Genomic DNA, 17,005 nt, shown 5'->3' on the forward strand with positions numbered 1-17,005 from the left:
AGGTGGTTTGTGACCACCTAGAGGGTGGGATAGGGAGGGTGGGAGGGAGATGCAAGAGGGAAGAGATATTGGAACATATGTATATGTATAACTGATTCACCTTGTTATAAAGCAGAAACTAACACACTACTGTAAAGCAATTATACTCCAATAAAGATGTTAAACAAAAAAGAAAGAGAAAAATAAATACCGTATGCTATCATATATATATGGAATCTAAAAATGTTTCTGAAAACCTAGGGGCAGCACAGGATTAAAGATGCAGACATAGAGAATGGACTTGAGGACACGGGGAGAGGGAAGGGTAAACTGGGACGAAGGAGAGAGTGGCACTGACATATATACACTACCAAATGTAAAGTTGAGAGCTAGTGGGAAGCAGCCTCATAGCACAGGGAGATCAGCTCGGTGTTTTGTGACCACCTAGAAGGTTGGGATAGGAAGGGTGGGAGGGAGATGCAAGGGGGAGGGGATATGGGCATATATGTATATGTATAGCTGATTCACTGTGTTATACAGCAGAAAGCAACACAAGATTGTAAGCAATTATACTCCAATAAAGTTGTTAAAATAAAAAAGAGACTCACTTCAGAGCTAAAGGTACACACAGACTGCATGTAAGGGGATGGATAAAGCTATTCTGTGCAAATGGGAATGAAAAGAAAGGTGGGGTAGCAATACTCAAGTTAGACAAAGTAGACTTTAAAACAAAGTCTGTAATAGAAGACAAAGAAGGCCACTATATAATGTAAAGGGATCAATGAAAGAAGATACAACATTCATAAATATATGTACACCTAATATAGGAGCTCCTAAATATTAAGCTAAAATATAAATTTTAACAGACGTAAAGGGAGAAATTGACAACAATTCAATAATAGTAGAGGACATTAACATTCTATTTACATCAATGGACAGACCATCCAGAAAGAAAATCAGTAAGGAAACAGTGGCCTTAAATGACACAGTAGTCCATTTGAACTTAATAGATATCTACTGGACATTCCATCCAAAAACAGCAGAATACACGTTCTTTTCAAGTGCACATGGAATGTTCAGCAGGATAGACCATACGCTAGGCTATAAAACAATTCTTAACATATTTAAGAGGACAGAAATTATATCAAGCAACTTTTCCAAGTACAGTGGTATGAAACTACAAATCAATTACAGGAGGAAAAGTGGGAAAAACAAACATGTAAAGAGTAAACTACATGCTACCAAAAAAACAATTGGTCACTGAAGAAATAATGAGAAAATCAGAAAATACCTTGAGACCAATGGAAATAAAAACACAACCTTCCAAAATCTATGGGATGCAGCAAAGCAGTTCTAAGAGGAAGTTTATATCAATGCAGTCCTACCTCAATAAATAAGACAAATCTCAAATAAACTACCTAACCTATCATCTAAAGTAATTAGAAAAAGAAGAACAGAGCCCACAGTCAGCAGAAGGAAGGAAATTATAAAGATCAGAGAGGAGATGAATAAAACAGAGACCAAAAAGTATAAAAGATCAATGAAACCAAGAGCCTGTTTTTTTGAAAAGATAAACAAAATTGATAAGTTATTAGCCAGGCTCATTTGCAAATACTATAAATAGTTTTATGCCAACAAATTGGACAATCTAAAGAAATGGATAACTACCTAGAAACATACAATCTTCTGAGACTGAGTAAAGAAATGGATAATCTGAACAGATTAATTACTAGTATTGAAAATGAATCAGTAATCAAAAACTCCCTACTAGGGGCTTCCCTGGTGGTGCAGTGGTTGAGAGTCCGCCTGCCGATGCAGGGGACACGGGTTTGTGCCCCGGTCCGGGAAGATCCCACATTCCACAGAGCAGCTAGGCCCGTGAGCCATGGCTGCTGAGCCTGCGCGTCCGGAGCCTGTGCTCCGCAACGGGAGAGGCCACAACAGTGAGAGGCCTGCATACCACAAAAAAAAAAAAAAAAAAACTCCCTACAAGCAAAACTCCAGTACCAGACAGCTTCATGGGAATTCTACCAAATATATAAAGAAGAGTTAATACCTATTCTTCTCAAACGATTCCAGAAATTGAAGAGGAGGAACCACTTCCAAGTTTACTCTACTAGGCTACCATTACTCTGATACCAAAACCAGACAATGACATTACATAAAAAGAAAATTACAGGTCAATATCCCTGATGAACATAGATGCAAAAATTCTGAACAGAATAGTAGCAAAACAAATTCCACAATATATTAAAATAATCATACACCATGATCAAATGGGATTTATTCCAGGGACGCAAGGATGGTGCAATATCCACAAATCAATCAATGTGATACACCACATTAACAAAATGAAGGATAAAAATCACATAATCATCTAAACAGATGCAGAAAAAGCATTTGACAAAATTCAACATCCATTCATGATAAAAAACTCTCAACAAAGTTGGTGTAGAGGGAACATATCTCAACATAATAAAGGCCATTTATGACACACATACAGCTTACATCATACTAAATGGTGAAAAATTGAAAGCCTTTCCTCTAAAATCAGGAACAAGACAAGGATGCCCCCTCTCGCCGTTTCTATTTAACATTGTTATGGAAGTCCTAACCACAGTAACCAGACAAGAAAAAGAAATAAAATGCATCCAAATTAGAAGGGAAGAAGTAAAACTGTCACTATTTGCAGATGACATGATGACATACTATATATTGAAAACCCTAAAGTCTCCATCAAAAAAAAAAAAGAAGAAAAGAAAAAAGAAAAAGGAATGTTGCCAGAAAGCCACCTGAGTTAAACAGGACTCTCTCATTTCTTTACTAAAATTTTAACTTATTTGGAATCCAACTTCAATTTCATGAGTTCAAATTACCTTTGTGCTTGAAAACCTTTTTTCCCTGAGAAAGAAAGATTTAATTTATGATGACATCTAACATGCTTCAGAATGTTAAAAAAGGATGGATATTTTAGACATTGACAGACTATATGATGAATGTGTAGATGCAAATGGCCTAATTGACTGGCAAATAGCTGGTTTACCAAGACAAGCCTCTAGTACTAAGTGGATGGGCATTTTTTGGAGAACTGAGAACTAATTTCTACAAGTCTAAAAACCTGCTATTTCTAGTAAGTAATATTTAGGAGTACTCCATACTCAAACACTTTTTTTGAAAGGATATTTAGCTTGATGTCATCACACTGGACTGACACCAGGAATCAGTCTAATGTAGGCTTGATAAGAGCAGAGATGCATATCAAAATGAATATTATGTTTGATCATATTCAGTTTTACCACTACATAAAAGAAGGATGTCCTACAGTCTGCAGGAAGTTCAGAGAAGTATTATTAGAAAAGAAACAAAGAGTAAAAATATCCTACTATACTCTGGTGCCAAAAGGAACATTTCATTGTAATTTTTTTATTAAATATAGGCAATAGATAATAGCTGTTTAATTTGTTTTATTGTGTTTACATTCTTCTTTTTTAGTCTTACATTTATGTATATTGAAAATATACAATAATATGACCTAAAAAAATTTAAACAACCAAGAGTTGAAATAAATTGCTGTGACAGGACAGAAATATGAAAAATATGGTTAAAATTAATTAGTCCTATTAATTACTACTAATTGCCACTGTTAAGTAGTCCTATTGTTTTATTTAAATAGCATGTATGTAACAGAAAAGTAAATACTACAGAAAAACAATTTTAAATGAACATCTATTTTCATATTTTTATATTACAGCAATAACACATGTATACAACTATTTATTACATCTTATGGGTCTTTTCATCTAGTACAGCTGTGTCCCGATTGGCTCTCTAAAGGTTGGTCACCCCAACAGTACAGTACCATTTGGGTAGGGGAAAAAGATATAAAGAAGGTAATATTTGCAAATTAAATAGACAAGAAACTGGTAAACAGTGATGCCTTCTGCGAAAGAGAAATGAGTGGCTGGAACAAGCCAGAGAGGCTTTTTCTTAGTTTTTAAATATATTTTAAAATATTTGTACCCTGCGTATATGCTACCTATTCGAAAAACATTATTAGTCTTACATAGACGTTCCCCGCTCTGAACTGGGAAAGGCGCTTGCGTAGCATGAGGATCAGTGTTCCTCCCGGAACCACAGTGTTAAGAACACGTGGGTCGTGGGGAGACCTGCTCAGAGTTCAATATGGCTGTGTGGTGGACGGATTCAGACAGGCCCGATGAGGTAAGACGGTGGCCAAAACTGAAGGGCCCGCCAAGCCCCAGAAATCAGTTTGAACTTGTGTGTGTGTGTGTGTGAGGGAAGCCATTAGAGGGTTTTAAGGAAAGGAATGAAATTATTTAGTTTATGACTAAGAGATCTCTCCGGTTGTGTAAAAATGTGGGGGAGCACAATTTCGGGGTCCTCTTGCTGTAGCCTTGGTAATTAGGGCTGTTAGCTTGGACCATTAGCATGGTAGCACTGGATGGAGATGTGGAGCCATGGACAGAGGTTTTGTGACTTTGGGAGGTCACCCTGACAGGACTTGCTGCTAGACTTAAGTGTGGCTTGTTCGGGAAAGAGTATAACATGGCTGACGGCTCTTCCCGCCTGGGTGGGTCAGAGTGCATTTCTCAGAAATGGAGGGCGTTGGTGGATGTTGAGGAGGAAGAAAGAGTTCTCTTTGGGACACTTAAAGCCAGAGACAGTTAACTGATGCATGTTTTTTGAAAGACCCTCAGGCTGTTCTGTGGAGAGTGGGAAGAAGGCATTTGGGGCTCCAGGGGCGAATCTTTCAGGCTGTCAAAGGCTTTAGCTTTGCATCAGTATGAAATGAGCAATTATGACAGGGCTTTGAGTGTGAGGAGAGCTGACCAAATGCCTGCTGGGTGGAGAGCAGAACATAGGGTAGAGGTGCCAGATTTAGCAAATAAAAATAGAGAGCACAATGAGGTGGATAGACCTAGAGTCTGTCATACAGAGTGAAGTAAGTCAAAAAGAGAAAGACAAATACCGTATGCTAACACATATATATGGAATTTAAGGGGAAAAAATGTCATGAAGAACCTAGGGGTAAGACAGGAATAAAGACACAGACCTACTAGAGAACGGACTTGAGGATATGGGGAGGGGGGAGGGGGAGCTGTGACAAAGCGAGAGAGAGGCATGGACATATATACACTACCAAACGTAAGGTAGATAGCTAGTGGGAAGCAGCTGCATAGCACAGGGAGATCAGCTCGGTGCTTTGTGACCGCCTGGTGGGGTGGGATAGGGAGGGTGGGAGGGAGGGAGACGCAAGAGGGAAGAGATGGGAACATATGTATATGTATAACTGATTCACTTCGTTATAAAGCAGAAACTAACACACCATTGTAAAGCAATTATACCCCAATAAAGATGTTTAAAAAATAAATAATAAAAATTTAAAATGTCATTGGAATTTTGAAAAAAAAAAAAAAGAGAGAGAGCACATAGGGCTTCCCTGGTGGCGCAGTGATTGAGAGTCCCCCTGCCGATGCAGGGGACACGGGTTCGTGCCCCGGTCTGGGAGGATCCCACATGCCGCGGAGCGGCTGGGCCCGTGAGCCATGGCCGCTGAGCCTGCGCGTCCGGAGCCTGTGCTCCGCAACGGGACAGGCCACAACAGTGAGAGGCCCGCACACCGCAAAAAAAACAAAAACAAAAAATAGAGAGCACCCAGTTAAATTTGAATATCAGATCAACAATAAATCATTTCATAGTGTAAGTATAGCCCGTGTAATATTTGGGATAAACTTATGCTAAAAACGTGATTATTGATCTGACATTCAAATTTAACTGGGCTTTCTGCATTTGACCAGGCAGCACTACCACAAAGGCAGGTGGATGCAGGGACTCTGCAGACATTCAGGGAGAGGGAAGGGGCCAGGGTGGCTGCAGGGGACGTGAGGAGGGGCCCCAGAAAAGACAAGGGTGCCCCTTTTCGTGTACTTTTCTGGGGAACAGCTCTGGGAAGGCGAACTAATCAGTCTTCCAAGCGTTGGCCGAGGGCTCTTCGGAAAAGGCTTCAGCGCCGTGGGCTCCCTGCTAGCCCAGCCTCCCTCTGCCTCCGCGGGGCGGGCGGGCGGCTGGGAAGCGGCAGCCAGCGGAGCAAAAGGACCGGCGCGGTAATCCCGCCCTCCGCGCCCGGAGGGGTGGAGCCTGAGCGAGGAATCCGCGAGCAGTCCTCTCTCCCCGGATGACGAGCAGCAGGATAACATGGAGTCGGGCAAGATGGCGCCTCCCAAGAACGCTCCGAGAGATGCCTTGGTGAGTGCGAAGGATGCGAGGCGGGGTGCGAAGCTGGGCGCGACCGCAGCCGGGGACCTGAGAGGCGGGCCTGGGGGGAGGGCCTGATGATGGGCTCGCGGGTCGACTTCAGCCATGCCAGGGCCGCCAGGAGCTGGAGATTCGAGTGCCCTGGACCCCAGGGCTCTCTCCCGCCACCCCGGCGGCCCAGCCGGAGGGAGGCTGGCGGCCCACCGGATGCGCAGGCCGGCCTCCCGACTTTGTCTCCTGGGCCTCGGGCCCCGGGCCGCCTAGTCGTCCCGCCCCGTCTGCGAATCCTGGCTCGCGCCTCCAGTGTTCTGATGCAAAGCTACCCCAGTCGCCACATCTGAAAATGACAACCAGCTGTAACCACCCCTACCTCGACTGGGAAAGCCAACCCGGGCCTTTTTCTTCTCTTTGCCCCCGCCCCCACCCCCACCCCCGCCAAAAAAAAAAGTTTTCAGCAAAGAGATCAAGACGAGATTTGGTGTGAACCTGACACTCGCTTGGGAGGAAAAGGAAAAGTACAAGTTTGGAACCCAGAGAAGGGGGAACCTTGTATCATAAATATAATTACTACCTTCGGTCCAGTCTTGATTTCTATACCTAGATTATGCATCTGGCGTTTTTATTTGAATCCACAGGTGATGGCACAGATCCTGAAGGATATGGGAATTACGGAGTACGAACCAAGGGTTATAAATCAAATGTTGGAATTTGCTTTCCGTAAGTTAACAAAACACCAAAATCGCCTAACTTGTGAATTTTAAAAATCGTTCATTGTAAGAACATTTTCAACCAAAATACTTTAACAGTTAATGTCATAACATGTCATTATACACTTGTCCAAACCCACAAAATGTAGAGTTCCAAGAGTGAACCATAATATAAACTACGGACTATCGGGGATTATGATGGGTCCGTGTAGGACTATCAATTGTAACAAACGCACCACTTTGCAGGGAACATTGATAATAGAGGATGCTATGCATGTATGGCGTCAGGGAGTATATAGGAAATCTCTGTATATTCCCCTCAATTTTGCTGTGAACCTAAAACTACTCTACAGAAATAAAGTCTTAAAAATATGTGAAGAAAAAAAAGAGTTAATGTTATAGAATTCAGAAAGCAGTAAAAAGGAGCTCAGGCTAGGGAACAGTATATTGTGATATCTGTTTCAAATTGATCATATAGATAGGACAATTAGATATTAGAACCAAAATTCATAAACTTTCTGGAAATTAGTGAAACTTTTTAAAAACTGGCCATAAATATTAATCTATTTTCATATGTTTTAAATAATGTTTTGTTCTTAAAGGATATGTGACTTCAATTCTGGATGATGCAAAAATTTATTCAAGCCATGCTAAGAAACCTAATGTTGATGCAGATGATGTGAGACTGGCAATCCAGTGTCGGGCTGACCAGTCTTTTACCTCTCCTCCCCCGAGAGATGTGAGCAAAATTTTATTTGAAGTTCATTTTACTTATAATTTTTAATTGTAGTTCTAATAAGGATTTTTTTTTTTTAGTTTTTACTGGATATTGCAAGGCAGAAAAATCAAACCCCTTTACCACTGATTAAGCCATATGCAGGACCCAGACTGCCACCTGACAGATACTGCTTAACAGCTCCAAACTATAGGCTAAAGTCCTTAATTAAAAAGGTAAGAATTTTTAGTCATCTTAGCTTTTAAAAAGGGTAAGATGTGTTAGGGGTAAATAGTGCAGTAAATTAAAGGCTAAGATAATTTACTAGGATTTTTTAAAATTTAGTTCCTTGAAAATACTATGTCTGCAATTAGCTACTATGTTAAAATATAGAATATATGATCCAAGATTTTTAGGGCTAAAAGGAACTTTATTGTTCATCTAACTCATCAGGGAAGTGAGCCCGAACTCATCTATGAAGTTAGTAGCAAAGTTAAGACTGATTCCCAGGTCTCATAACTCCCAATCTTTACACTATACCATAACAGAGTAAATGATATACCATCAGGCATTGGACTTGCTTTCTGAAATATGACCTAAGGCTCTCCCACCACTGAGAAAGTTCTCCCTACATTGGCCTACCTCTGTACCTCTGAAATTCCACTATAAAGAAGTTTCTTACTGGGTTAAGATATTGACTAGTTAAGATTAAAAAATCATAAGGAAGTTAGCTGTTATCCCCAAATAACACTCTACCTCAAACTTTAAAACTATATAGAATTATATATTTTATATATATATTCTTATCCATGTTTATATAGATATGTATTGTTTGTATTATATGTGTGTGTATATATATAGATATTTGTGAAAACCCTAGTTTAAATGTTGCATTAGAACACTGAACAGAAACAGGACATTCTTGCCATCAATTATCTATTAATAATTCATATCAGCAATCCTAATTTCATTTCCTGCTAAGTTTAGGTGTCAAGTGTGAACAACGTTAAAACTAATTTGTTTTTTAAATCCCCTAGGGACCTAACCAAGGAAGACTAGTTCCACGGTTAAGTGTTGGTGCTGTTAGTAGCAGACCTACCACTCCTACTATAGGTAAGTGCGAGAGGGAAATGGCTTTTCTGGCTGGTAAAGAAGTGCCTCAGCACTTGATTTTGAACTGTAATCCAAGTAAAAAGGTGAGTCAGAAATTCCGATATGTGTTGCCATTAATACATTTACTCGTCCTCTAGTAAAGCTATAAACATATTTTATCATTTCAAAATGAGAAAGCGACAAGGAATATCTGATCCCAAATGAGTATAGAATTGGGCATTACCCAACATTGTTGCTGGTATTAACTATGGTAACAAAAACAGAAGTTTAAGCAGTGTGCTTTCTGGGTTTTATACAAATAAAGTTGCCAAACTCACTCACAGCAGTAGCCTACTTATTATCAGAAATTAAATTTCTGAGTAAATTGGCAAGAGATGCAATCAAAAGAAGTAAGTTTAAAGTATACAAAAAGCTTAAGACTCAAAGAAAATCATTTTTAATATAACCTTTTCAAAAGTAGTACTGATTATCCTGTATTGGTCAGTGAGCACCTCTTCAGACTGTTTCCTGTGTCCTTTGTGACAGGTCTCCATCATTCTTTGACCATTTCTTGCTTCCTGGCACAAGATGTTCCAAGCTCATCTTATATTTTCCTTACCCCAGTCCTAGAATCAGCCATTTCTCTAAAGAGCCCTGGTTCCTCTTAGTGGAGAATGGCATTTAGAAACCATAATGTCATTGTTGCTTAGATATTAAGGAACACATGAATAATGGATTTAGATTTCCTGATTTTTTTGTCCTACGTTCCTGCTGTATTTTTTCATAGTCAAAGTCTTTTCAGAAAAAAAATCCCCTTCTCTTTGACCAGTATTGATTTCTTAGCTCTTATAACTTGAGTACTATAGATGTCATATAGCTCTAGTGTAAGCAGCATTTGATTTTTGAGATGTGTAGACAACCTCTTCATATTTTCAGGGTGTGAATTCACATTTCAGCATTCTAAAACCAGACTGGTATAGTATTAATTGTACACGTCTAATTATATGCATGTGACCTGTGTAGACAGGAGTTTGCATATATAATTTGTGTAACTTTTTGATCATATACTGTTTATCTGTGGGTTCATATCTCTTAAGTGAATACCAACTTTTTAAAAACTCTAGGCTGTACTAATCAGTTACATGTGTTGGCAAGTTAACCAATTTTAGTTATCAGTTGTGATTTTTATTCCTAGTTAGACATTTATTGTACATGTTTTAGAGATTTTTAAGTCTAGAGTGAGGGAGATGCTAAAAACTACTATTAAAGATGCAAGTTTTAAACTTTAAAAAAAATTTAAATGAGTTTCATAAAGCATAAGACCTAAGCATATACTCTGTTCAATTTTAAAACCTAAACTCCATACTTAGATAAATGTTAACAATTTCCTTATGATAATGGACAAGAAAACATCCACCTACTGTGAATTTTCTTGACAAAATAAAATACTTATATTGCTTCATTAAGCTTCACCAAATTCTTTGGACCACTCCTTAATACATGGAAAACTTACCTAAAGATGGAGATATGTTAGGCTTCTGTTAGATGCATGTTGATTTAGCTTCATGGGCATAGTAGACACCTCCTAATTCCCAGCAAGTGACAGAGATTAAAAGTGCCACATAAGGTAATTAATAGAAAACTTGGGTCTTTAATGCTGTTTATTTAAATGTTCAACTTCATGACTTCATGTAGCTAAAATTCAGTGCCAGATGCTATGTGAAGAGTTTTACATGGATTATTTTAATTCTCACAAGAATCGTATGAAACAGGTATTGTTATCCCCATTTGATAGATGAGAAAAGCACAAAAAGATTAAATAACTTGCCCAAGGTCACTCAGCTAGTAGGTGATAAAGCCTGGATTCAAACTCAAGCAGATCTTTCATTAATTCCCTGTGCTTTGAAGGTAGTTTCTGGTAAGCTAAAGGAGAGCAGGAATTGAACCTGTATAATAAGTCACCTAACTAACATGGTCTGTTAATTACAACTACAGCAACCCCACAAACAGTGTCTGTCCCAAATAAAGTTGCACCTCCAGTGTCAGTGACAAGCCAAAGATTTACGGTGCAGATTCCACCTTCTCAGTCCACACCTGTCAAACCAGGTAACACGATGGGCAGGGCATGGGGGATTGAAAGTGGTTCTTTTAAAATATTTTTCTGAATTTTAAAATTTGTGAATGATTCGTGATAACAGAACAGTTTGTATTCCTATAGCAATAATTAAATTGTTTTAATATCGTAACAGGAAGGCGGCCGTAATGCTGCAAATCTGGGTTCTTCAGAGAGGGTCTATAAACACACTAAAATTGTTTGAAATTTTACATATATGTAACATTTTGGGGGGAAGGGAGAGATTTCAACATGATCATCAAGAGTCTCAAAGAACCCTATGAACTAAAATAAGTTATGGTCTACAAATCTCAGGCAAAATCACTTAGGGTTAAAGCTCAAGAAAATAATACAACTTAGTATATATCCAATGAAAACTGTACTTTTATTCACTTCACGGAAGTATATGTAGAAAGTTAGAATAATATAAGTAGAATTCTGTTATAACGTAGTTTATTCATGAATATGTTTAGATTTCACATCTTCTGAAACCTAACCGTACACCATAATATTGGTCTGTAAGGAAGCATGATTCCTGACCTTGAACACGTGCCGTTAGTATGTTCCATGATGAATCCAGTGCACTGCTTCCCATGACTGAGAACTAATTGAAATTTTAAGTAAATTAAAAACAGGGCTTCCCTGCTGGCGCAGTGGTTGAGAGTCCGCCTGCCGATGCAGGGGACACAGGTTCGTGCCCCGGTCTGGGAAGATCCGTGCCGCGGAGCAGCTAGGCCCGCGAGCCATGGCCACTGAGCCTGCGCGTCTAGAGCCTGTGCTCCACAACGGGAGAGGCCACAATAGTGAGAGGCCCGCGTACCGCAAAAACAAACAAACAAACAAAAAAAACTAACAGAACTTCTTTAACTTTATACTAGATACTAATTTAAGTACTTTAAAGCATTAAAAAATGGAATTTAACTCTTAATGCAGTATAATTATGTTTCTTCTGATATAGTTTTACTTCATGCTATTGAAATTGTTATTAAAATTACATTCAGCTTTGTTGAATACTTTTTACTCTCAGAAGCATTATACTTTGTGTACTCTTGCTTTATGTCTCATTTTTAATTGAACATTAAGGGAATGTAGTATTTTAATCGTAACTCTTTATCTAGAGGCCTGTTGCCATTTTTGTGATTTATGAAATTTTTGTCGCCAAAAAAGGCAGGATTATGTTTTTACCTTCCAGATTGAGTTGGTATAGTGTATTCTTGGCTGTCAAAATACTCACAGCTTTGGGACTTTGAAATGGTAAATATTCATGATGTGTGAAAAAGCATATACATAACTGTATGATCTTAATTACATAAAAATGGATGCTTAGTTATGTAGATACACAAACGAAACCTAGAAGGACACATCAAACGGTAAACTGCTTGTGATTATAGATGACTTTGTTTTTTGCTTCTTGTGTTTTTTGGTTTCCTATTATGCATATGTTAACTTTTAAGAAATATATGTTATTTTAAAAACCTTAAAAAAAGAAATTATTATTAGAATTACATTTCAGCTTTGTTGAATACTTTTTACCATATGTTTCTGATTCTGTGTAGTTCATAGTTTGGGGGTGTTTTCTCCTCTGTTTACAGTTCCCGCAACAACTGCAGTTCAAAATGTTCTGCTTAATCCTTCAATGATTGGGCCCAAAAATATTCTTATTACCACCAACATGGTTTCATCACAGAACACGGCCAATGAATCAAACCCATTGAAGAGAAAACATGAAGATGATGACAATGATACTATGTAAGGAATATAGTGTAGTCTCTATGCATTTCAAACGTGTAGTTGGTTTTGAGCCCAGTATACCAAACTAGAACATTCTTGATCGAAAACTTAAATGTAGCTGCAATATCTTTCACCTTAAAGTGTTATATTTATTTCTTAAGGGTACCAATGTTTTTTCATTAGGCTTCAAGTATAAAAAGTTAAGTGCTTGTTTATTAATGGTTTCATTAATGTTGAGTACTGCTATGGTAATTCTATTTTTGGAAGCAGTTTTCTGCAATGTATCTGACAGCAACACTTAAGTTTCACTTTCTACAGCCTGATCAGTGGACTAATCTTTAACAGCATAATTTCTAATCTATATTTAAATACTTCTTTTGTAAGATAAAATAGTCACTTTTATTGTCACCAACTTTTTTGACCAGATCTCTCAATTTAGCAAATATTGTTGGAGAGGTTGGATTTAGAGGGATTCTAAATCCATTTTGAATATATTTAAGCTGTTTCTTGATGTTCCCTAACCTCCCACCTCCTCAGCCCCATTTCTAGATCCCATTCATTTTCTGCACCACCTCCTCCCCACAGGCTTACGTTTCTCCCTATTGCTCTTAAATTTAAAAGGCCAAAACTGGAACTTTAGGAATGTAATTCCTGATAATACAGCTCAGTGTCATTTTCATATTTTTAAAACCTGCTTTACATGCCTGATGGTCTATGGTTCACTTTAACCAGAAGGTTTGCATTTTGCTGTTTTTCTCTCCATACCAGAGCAGTTGGGTTTTATCCCTTACCTTTTATGCCCATTGAGCATTACTCTGCTTTTGACAGGTAGTTTGGGGTCAGTTACATTCAGTTTCAGTCATATTCCAAGTTGATAACTCCACCATATTTCACAATTTGAAATTTAACATGAAAGATGCTATAGCTTAAAATCTGCCTTGATAAGTATACTTACACTGGACCTAGGCAAAACCACTGAAGAGCAAGTGTTTTCTTCCTTTCTACCATACATATATATGCTTTGATCACTACTGCTTGAACCCCCCTATTGGTATAATTCAGATTTTTCCAGCTTATTGCTGAGGATGTCACACATATGATGGGATCAAACCTGAAAGTTTTCTAATGGTTTTCCTTCCTCTAGAAGGCCAACACAAACAAATTAGTGTGATGTGACTTGCGTTTAGGTGCATTCTGCATAGGCTTCCCAGTAATGTTGCTAAACACCTTTCCCTATTTTCCATTTATACACATCTAAACATCCTATTGAGAAAGACTGCAAAGCTTTCAAAAATATAAACAGGCTTGTGTTGTTTTTGTTTAAGTAAGTTTGACATATTCAACATAGGAATACTTTTGCAGAATTTCTAAAACAAATTTTTATATCATAATTTAGAACTTATAGCCAAGGATCCTCAAAACTTAAAACACAAGTAAGTTTCATCTTAGGATGGTGCTTGATACATCAAAGAGAAATAGTCCAGTAACAGGGAAGAAATATCTCATCAAAACTGTGATTCAGTGTTTTTGGATATTAGGAAAAGGTGATACCAGACTTATAAAAATAGATCTGATCATCATAGGAGAGAAATGTTCATTATATAGCATAGGATGCCATTACTTGAATGTTCTCAGGGAGGCATGTCAGAAAGCCTAGGTTCTAGTCCTGGCTCCATCGCTAACCAACTGTGTGACCTTACTTCACCCATGAGCCTTGTTCTCCTCACTAGTAATAGGAAAATAACACCAACCCTGCCTACCTCACAGGGATGTTGTGAGGGTTTAATTGGTATATGTGAAAGTGCTTTCAAAATTGTAAAAATGCTATATAACTCTAAGGAATTGTTAACGTATTTGTTCCAAGATTATTAATAAACAATTGAACTTACTGTATTTCTCACTTTTGATTTAAGGGATTCAAAGAGGATGAACAAGGCCCAGTAATTCTGAGGTCCAAAAAGCAAGATTTGCTTAATGGATGATTATAAATCAGGGAATTGCTTGCTTTTATTTGGAATCAGCATGTGACTCATCATAATGAAGCAAAATAAATATGAAAGGATATGGGTTTAAATCTGTTAACATAACATGCTCTGTCTTTAGTGGGAATTTATACATATAATTGAGGTTGCAATCTGAGTGTTCATTCTCTTAGCCAGCCAGTGGGTGGTTTGCCCTTTCCGATGAAGACTGCTTTATCTTGCAGATCTCCCTTTCCTAATTACATCCACCCATTCTAGCATCAAGAATGACTTAAGGGACTTCCCTGGTGGTGTAGTGGCTAAGAATCTGCCTACCAATGCAGGGGACATGGGTTCGAGCCCTGGTGCGGGAAGATCCCACATGCCGCGGAGCAACTAAGCCCATGAGTCACAACTGCTGAGCCTGTGTTCTACAGCCTGCGAGCCACAACTACTGAGCCCGTGCACCACAACTACTGAGCCCACGTGCTGCAACTACTGAGCCCACGTGCTGCAACTACTGAAGCCCATGTGCTCTAGGGCCCACATGCCACAACTACTGAAGCCAATGCACCTAGAGCCTGTGCTCCACAACAAGAGAAGCCACCGCAATGAGAAGCCCATGCACTGCAACGAGGAGTAGCCCCCGCTCACTGCAACTAGAGAAAGCCCACATGCAGCAATGAAGACCCAACACAGCCAAAAATTAATTTTTTTAAAAAAAGAATGACTTAAGGCAGCTCTTGTCCTCCGGCTTCTAGGTGGAATTTTTTTTAAAAGATGTACTGATAGGAAATGAGGTGAGGACACTGTCGTCCCAAGTTCTTCCTTCTACAAGTAGGAAACAAGTGTCTTTGATCTGAGTAAGAATATAGGAATACAGCCACTATGCAGGGAGAATGGAAGATGTGGCCTAAGGAGTCCAGAGTGAAGAGAAGTAACTCAGGAGGTAAGGAAAAAAAACATCAGAACGACAGGTACAAAGCAGTGTGTGTAATTATGCCACCATACACCAACACACACGTGCACATGCATACCCTTTTTATATGCATTAAGTAGCTCGAGATTGAAGTAAACCAGTCTTACAGTGATTGGTTGCTTCTAAGAAGGGAAACTGGTGGCTAGGGGACTAAGGTAGGAAGGAGTCTTCTCATTGTACTCCTTTTTGACTTTTGTATCATGTACTAGAGGGAAGTTTTGGACATAAAAAGGAAAAGAAAGGAAGCAGGAAACACTGAACTAAAGAAGAGATTGAACTCATTTATGATGATTATAATTTTTTTTCTATATACAGGCATACATATGTTGTCTGGGGGTTAAAAGTGAATTTGCTACACTTAAGCCTAAACCTTTGCAGTGTTTTATCAATAATTCATAACTCTGTATTAAATCAGGAAGCACATACTTGTACAATTCTAGTTTATATATGCATAAATTGTTTGTTATATACTATCTTCCTTGACTAGGTTGTAAATTCCTTCAGGAGATAACTGCTATCATCTTATACTGCCTCTATTATGTCCTGAGCATATAGCAGGTACTCAAAATATTTGGCTGTTTGCGTTTCCCCATTCATTTTCTGGATTAATGACTGAAATAAATGGGGAAAAGATCCTGGAAGCAGAGTCTGGTAGAAATTACTTATAAGGTACAATCAGGGGTTGATGGATGGACGAATGGCAGTTGTAGAGTCTAAGTGTTAGGTTTATGGGTGTTTACAATTCTTTCAATTCCTCTGTACATTTGAAATAATAAAATGTTGAGGGAAAGGTAAACAGTAGGGGAAGAAAGTCATCAGTATGCTAAAGTTCTGGCCCAGCTATGACATTAATTCTCTGGATCAATGTGTAGCATCTCTGGGCCTCACCTACAAAAAAGATTGTACTAGAATTCCTGCTTCTCAAACCAGGGTAGAGCATGCCATTAGAGATGTGCAGAAATATGGTGTTTTTAAAAATTAACTACAACTATGGTGACAGTATTAAAATACAAATGAATTTTTAGAAAAAATTCAAGCCTTCAAAATTTGTTTTGTTTAAAGCAGCCACCAAAATTTTCTTTTGCTGTTCTCTCCAGAGTTAAGCAAAAAAGTCCTAGTCTAGAAGAATCATTTCAGGGAGTGAGGCACACTGAAAAAGCACCAGCCTTTGGAGTCAGACAGACCTGGATTTGAATCCCTGCTGTTACGGGCTCTGTGATCCTGTCCAATAGTTTAACTATTTCTTTATCCATAAAGGTGAAATACATACTCTAGTATGTAAAATGCCCAGCAGAAAAATTCCAGTTACACACAACCTTTTGAAATTGCACCATTTACCTTTGCTCATTCCTGAAACTCCCATTAAAATGACAGGAAAGAGAAAGGAGGGAAAATTACAAGGACAATAAAAGAATAAGAATGTCATTGAAATCGCTTTGGCCTTTTGGCTAA

General features: G+C 38.5%; 1 protein-coding gene across 4 annotated transcripts; it reads left to right on the forward strand.

Annotated features, from left to right (window-relative positions):
- Positions 1-6,103: 6,103 nt before the first annotated feature.
- Positions 6,104-16,194, forward strand: TAF9B (TATA-box binding protein associated factor 9b). Of its 4 annotated transcripts, none has more exons than XM_067723585.1 (8): positions 6,104-6,246; positions 6,891-6,972; positions 7,565-7,701; positions 7,779-7,913; positions 8,715-8,790; positions 10,765-10,875; positions 12,475-12,631; positions 14,820-16,194. In XM_067723585.1, exons 1-8 carry the CDS (start codon positions 6,196-6,198, stop codon positions 14,851-14,853), a joined length of 783 nt encoding a protein of 260 aa, XP_067579686.1. In that variant the 5' UTR covers positions 6,104-6,195; the 3' UTR covers positions 14,854-16,194. The 4 variants fall into 4 exon arrangements, with proteins under 4 accessions (XP_067579686.1, XP_067579687.1, XP_067579690.1 ...); XM_067723586.1 differs by lacking the exon at positions 14,820-16,194 and adding an exon at positions 14,527-14,782; XM_067723589.1 differs by lacking the exon at positions 10,765-10,875.
- Positions 16,195-17,005: the final 811 nt, after the last annotated feature.

Source organism: Pseudorca crassidens, chromosome X (assembly GCF_039906515.1).
Source record: "Pseudorca crassidens isolate mPseCra1 chromosome X, mPseCra1.hap1, whole genome shotgun sequence".
Lineage (NCBI taxonomy): Eukaryota > Metazoa > Chordata > Mammalia > Artiodactyla > Delphinidae > Pseudorca > Pseudorca crassidens.

What these genes read in the sequence shown, in the direction of transcription:
- TAF9B (XM_067723585.1), top strand. Translation starts at nt 6,196, where the DNA reads ATGGAGTCGGGCAAGATGGCGCCTCCCAAGAACGCTCCGAGAGATGCC. An exon ending in ACGCTCCGAGAGATGCCTTG is followed by an intron (nt 6,247 to 6,890) that starts GTGAGTGCGAAG and finishes TTGAATCCACAG; the next exon opens with GTGATGGCACAGATCCTGAA. An exon ending in GATGATGACAATGATACTAT is followed by an intron (nt 12,632 to 14,819) that starts GTAAGGAATATA and finishes TTTATCTTGCAG; the next exon opens with ATCTCCCTTTCCTAATTACA.